The sequence below is a fragment of the Protopterus annectens genome, chromosome 9.part0 (genome assembly GCF_019279795.1).
Source record: "Protopterus annectens isolate FY-2018-M chromosome 9.part0, PAN1.0, whole genome shotgun sequence".
NCBI lineage: Eukaryota > Metazoa > Chordata > Ceratodontiformes > Protopteridae > Protopterus > Protopterus annectens.
This window is the reverse complement of record NC_056743.1, coordinates 1,787,437,191-1,787,443,190: the sequence shown is the minus strand read 5'-3', so window position 1 is coordinate 1,787,443,190 and position 6,000 is coordinate 1,787,437,191. Positions and strand designations below refer to the sequence as shown.

General features: G+C 37.7%; 1 protein-coding gene across 1 annotated transcript in view; it reads left to right on the top strand.

The window, feature by feature from the left end:
* The first annotated feature begins 5,585 nt into the window (after positions 1–5,585).
* Positions 5,586–6,000, top strand: part of FARSA (phenylalanyl-tRNA synthetase subunit alpha) — a 529,543-nt gene continuing 529,128 nt past the window's right edge. Inside the window, exon 1 of the mRNA XM_044084657.1 lies at positions 5,586–5,837. Coding sequence (XP_043940592.1) covers positions 5,688–5,837 — 150 coding nt within the window. The 5' untranslated portion in view covers positions 5,586–5,687. The remainder of the gene's footprint in view (positions 5,838–6,000) is intronic.

The following is a 6,000-nucleotide window of genomic DNA, read 5'->3' as shown; positions in this document are numbered from 1 at the left end:
TAAAACAAAGTCAAATCAATTCCTTCAAAAACTACAAATTCAATTTTAGAAGGTAAGAATTCACTTAACAGTCAGATCATCCCCCACTACTGCCCTGCAGACAGACGATGAAAATTATATTGACTTGTTTCTCATGAAGACTAGGCATATTTCTTGGCTAATCTGTACCACATGCCATTTTCAGCTGTTACCCTCTCTCAGAACTGCAGAAAAAAATGAGCTACCAACTCTCACTGTCATACCACTCAGCACACAGACCACAAATAAACTATTAAAATAAATCTCTTCATTTGGTCAGTCTGGAGCACATGGACTCTGCCAGAGTTGCTATAAACTTGAAATACTTGCATCTTTATCCACCTTCCAGTTCTTATGGAAATTTTCCATAATTGTCCCAGTACCCCCAAATAACTGCCTGTTCTTCTGTATCTAGTATCTGGACCATAATTTATTTATGAATTCTTATCCAAACCCCTAAGAAAACTACTACTGTTCAAATCTTTGAGTTTATCAGTAAAAAGCACCCCACTCTATCACTCATGACATGGCTTCAGATAAAGCACAGCACCTATAGCGCACTACTCTTTTTGTTAACGATCTGTTAATAGAGACATATTTGATGATATCATCGAGGTCTTCAACTCCTGTCCCATATGATTTTCTTGTGGAAGACTACAGTGCCATAGTCATGACTTTACTACTTAAAAATTATTCCAACGCTACCTTGATCATCAAATAACTTCTGTTCTGGTGAACAAAAACTGTTAAGCCCTTTCAAACTCAAATGATGACTTGACCTTTCAGGACTTCGTATGGGGACCCCTCTTGTTTACCATTTTCCAAGCAAAGACCTACATATAAACCCCTGGGATATCGTCATCTGATATACCAACAACATGGTCATCATTAGGTCACACCTGTCAAATGATACCTGGCTATATGCCAAACAACTTAGCACGAATGTTAGCAGGTATTGTCCCCCCCAAACAAAATTCACAAAGAAGAAGAATGTGGAACAGAGAGACAGTTAACTGTACATATGAAAAATAGAACAGAAAGTAAAAATATATAACACAAATGGTATACTTTCACTAAGTATCAGTAGAAATGAAATAGTATAAAATATAAAATTACTAGAAGACTAGTTTAAGATATGATCAGTACATTGAATATGCATTTCAAAAAAAAAAAAGAAAGAAAGAAAAGGAAAAAATAGGACTTGTTTATGAAGTCAATCCTTTCCAAACAGAATATGCATATAAGGCCATAGCTCACACTTATCTACTCTCTATTCTACTACATGTCTTATCAATATCCACTAATCTACAGTCCTCTCTGTAGTCAGTCTGGAACAATCTTATAATAAAATTGCTAATGTTTGCAAGTAACCACATTAACCAAACATATCATTGTCATGCACTTCGGTATCTTAACTGGTTGCAGCTACCTAATTTACTAGCTTACGCCCCTCAGTTATTAAACTCATACGCACCCCAGACAGAACTGCTGTCACTGAAACAACACCTTGTATTCACTAAAAAGACTAACAACAGTGACTGTCCGTATTCTTTATACATTATTAAAAAGTGGAACTTAATCCTAACAGATATCAGAAGTATTGCATCCCATCTCAAATTTAAATTATAATTGAAAGCAAACTTATTAATGGAATTGTCCTGTACTTGTAACAACCCTCATCATTTATCCCCTTCTTATTCAAAATCTCATTGCATGTACAATTTAAAATATCAAAGAAAATATACTTATGAACAAAATGGTCTTGTCCCTGTACCATCCCCATTATTATGCAGTAAAACCAAACAAAATAAAAATCTTTACTAGTGGTTTGAATAAAATATGCATGTTTCATTTACTGGCTATGTACTAAAATTAAAATAAATGAAGATATATGTACATAATTTAAAATAATGCTGAATATTCTATACGTGTGTTAACATGCTGTATGTACTATGTAGTGTGCATAACACAATGATTATGTGCTAAATTATACATAACTTAAAATTACGTTGTTTATTTTTACTACTAACATTCGAGTATATGGCTTCCTATTCCTTGCCCAGTCTGAAATGAATAAATATAGACTCCCAAGATGACAGTTTAAAATGGTCCATTTGGATCAGCATTCCACTGTGATTACCAAGGGATAGATCATTTCATATACACACCATGACTTTTTTGACAAATCACTAGGGTTAATGTCACTAGATAATGACATGCATTTGAGTTTCAGACTTCATACCCTTCAAAAGTGGAGTCCCACAGCGATTAGTCCTTGGACTGCTCCTTTTTGGCATTTACTTCTCTGAAGTCAAGGCCAATGTCAGTGGTCTCTGGCTGACTAAATGTGCAGATGATTGAAAATTAGGAGTTGTCATTGAGTCCCACACTGACACAAATGTTCTCCAGGAGGGGCTGACACAGACCAGCAACTGATGTCAGAGCCATGGACTAAATCTAAATGCCAAAAAAATGCATAATAGTATCCTTCGGGAACTCATCCACCAATGGGAACTATCATATTGACAACACACCCCTTAGAGTTGACCCAGTAGTCAGGGACTTAGGGACACACATAGATAGTAATCTAGCCTTTGACTGTCACATGTCTACAGTAGTGAGGAAATCCTTCTATGTTGCGCAACATATAAAGAAAGGTATGGCATCTAAGTCCAAGGAAGTCATTGTTCCACTGTAGTCGGCATTAATCAGACGTATCATTGAGTACAATGCCCCTTTGGTATGTACCTAACCAGGCATATCCAACAACTGGAACGTCCACAGAAGTTCCTCTCTAAAAGAATACAGGACTTAAGTAAAATGTCCTATGCAGACCACCTCAAGGCTCTATACCTGTATTCTGTCTCCTACAGGCTTTTGACGAGAGATCTATGCCAGATATACAGGGCACTGTCAGACCCCACTCTGATGGACCTCCTGCATATCCGCAAAATAAACAGCACCAGAATTACCGATTTTAAAGACTTAAACCTTGCCTGTGATATAAATAGGACCTGCTGGAGGGAAAGGTATGTATCCCAGAGATGCCCCATCTCTGGAACAGGCTCCCCATCCATGTGAAGCAGAGTTCCTCCCTAACCCAGCTAAAGTGCAACCTGGACAGTTGGATGGGGAACAGGAAATCCATCCCTGATTTGGCACCTATGTCTCTAATGGACACAGGCAACCTGTAAATGTTTCATCTCCTAGACCCTAGCTTGTACATATTTCATCTCCCAAGCCTCTGCTTATACTTATCAAGGGTATAAGAACTTGTCAGAGATTTGGGATGCATAGCTAGGCTTAAAAAGGCCCTTGTGGTCATTAGCCTAGTAAACACTTATGAACCTATAAAAAATGCATGTTAACACAAATTATTTTATTTTAGTAACTTTCTAAGTTTATAAGAGCAATATTTAAAATGTGGCCCTATTTTCAGGTCTTTGCCCCCCCCCCCCCATTATGTCAGGCTTTGTCCAGATTTCTTGTGCTAGGAGGTTGATCGGTATGATACACACACACACCCACATACAGACTTTTCTATCATAATGGATGTCTCCCTTTATCAGTCTTCACCTTCACCTACTCATTCTTTTCAACTATTTTGCTTCAAAGCCTTCTTCTTTGCTCTACATAGAACACAGAATTCCAACCCACAAAGCTTGTGGTATCCCACTACAGCTGCAGCCTTCTAACAAGTTTTGAAATTGAACTTAAATGCTTAAAGGCTGCAGGTATAATAACTCGAGTACTTTCCAGCCCTACCCTCTCCTAGTTACATCAGCAGTGATGCACACAGTACTTTCCCTGCCCATCCATCTTGGTTACACACTTGAGTGTAAGAAACTTCTTTGTGTGTAAGATTTTCAATCCATATGTATCTCGTTTGTCTGTGTACTTAATAAAGGATTTTCGACTGGAAACAGACTGCCTACCCTGCTTGGATTACTTTGGAATACTTAGTAATTATGTATAATATTTCAAATTATGTGTTTTTTATTATTTTTCTGACTTAGGACGAGTTTAAGTTCGCTACTTCTACTATCATAATCTGATCTGATTAATATACAATGATTAACTAGATATATATGGATTGAAAATCTTCCACACAGAGAAGTTTTTTTACACTGCTTTATTTTTGGACCCACTATACCTGTTAGTGGGTTGTTTGAGACTTCGGGGATATCACGGAGATTGCTTGTATTTTGGTTACACACTCCATACCTCTCAACCTCTTAGCTCAAGAAATCCAGATGAAGCCTAAAATAATGGGGGGGGGGGGGGGGGGGGGGCAGCGACCCAAAAATTAAGGACAGTCATTTTCTGAAGAATATGAAGTCTAAAACTCATACGTCATTATTTAGTGAGTTCAGTCCTCAAGAGATTTTTTAGAAAGCCATAAACTTCATGAAGAGCAGGACAAAAACATGGCACAAAACTTGTATATTCTACAAAAAAATCTGTATAGCAAAGAAGTTTGCACACCACGTAACTGTCTAGCCTGCACCACATGGCTATTCTGGACCATCCCGTACCAATGCTAGTATTAACTCCTATGTGGTCTACCTCCTTAACATCCAGCTGTCCTTAATATTTACAGACATCTATACTTTTATCTTATAATTTTGCTTAATCCCTCCATTTTCATGTTTTAAGAAAACAGTGAATTACACTGATTAAATACTGGCAATTATTAAATTATTACAGTACAGACTTCCTTTACTTCAGGAAAAAAAAGTTAATTCAACAGCTTCATTTCCTATCAACTTTTTGAAATTATCATTGCCATATTTTAAAAAGTGGTTCTAATTTGAGTCATTTATTTCTATTTTTTTTTCTTTATCCCTATTTTAGGTAATAAAAAGTCGACAGCTATGTTCCTACAGTTAAACTGTCATAATCTACACTCTTTTTTTTTTCTCAGCTTTTTCCCTCCCACTCCTATTTCTATCGGATGGTGACTTTGTATACAGAGTTCTATACAGACCAAAAGCACCTTACGTACTTGTACACGACTACGCTAATTTCATTTTTGAATGTAACTATGCTATAGATGAAAAGGGACCCTTATGCTCCACTACACCTAAACATGTTCAATACTTTTTGTTTAACTAATTAAGAATAACAAGATTGGTCTTCGCATAGCTCTCAACTAAATAGGGACAAATCTCAACAGAATCAGGACAAATCCAGAAATAATCAGGGACACTTTTTAAAATATCAGGGCTGTTAACTTGAGATGTTTACAGAATATGAAAATGCAAATTAATATACATTTTCTAAAGTAAAAGAAGTCTGTAACTCTAATTATTGTCATTATTTATTAAGTGTAACTCGCTACCATGTCTCCAAAAGTCACCTGTTTTAGGAGGAATTAAGAGGGACAGCATTTACGTCAAAATCAGGGACAGCTGAGAGGTATGCGTGCGCGTATTAATCCTAAAGTCTTTAAAAAAGTATTACGTTTCTCATCTGCCAAAATATACAGGCTTGATTTGGACAGAGTAAGTTTGACACAACTTGTCACCACCACTGCCACTTTATTTAAAAAGGAAGCAGTAAGTGGAGGTTTTCTTCCGGGGTTAAAGGTACTGACTGTAATGCCGGTGTGGTGTGGCTGCTGTTGACTACTGTAACTTTTCATTGATTTGTGTGTGCCCAGTGGCACTATGGCTGATTGTAGCGTGTTGCCCGAATCGCTCTTGCGGCGACTTGAGAAAGCAGATGATGGTCTGAACAGCTTGGAAGTTGCTGGAGCTTTGGGAGTGGATCACCAGCTAGTAGTGGGAGCCGTGAAGAGCCTTCAGTCACTCGGAGAGGTACTTGCGGGACACCAGTGAAACCGGGGATTATTTGGGCGAACCCATATGGTATAGTAGGGTTGAGGAACGTATGCAGATAGTCCCTGTGTTGATGTCGATGTAGATGTCGTTGTCAGTGGAACTATGGTGATTATGGATCAGGGGAGAGGGACTAGGGGAG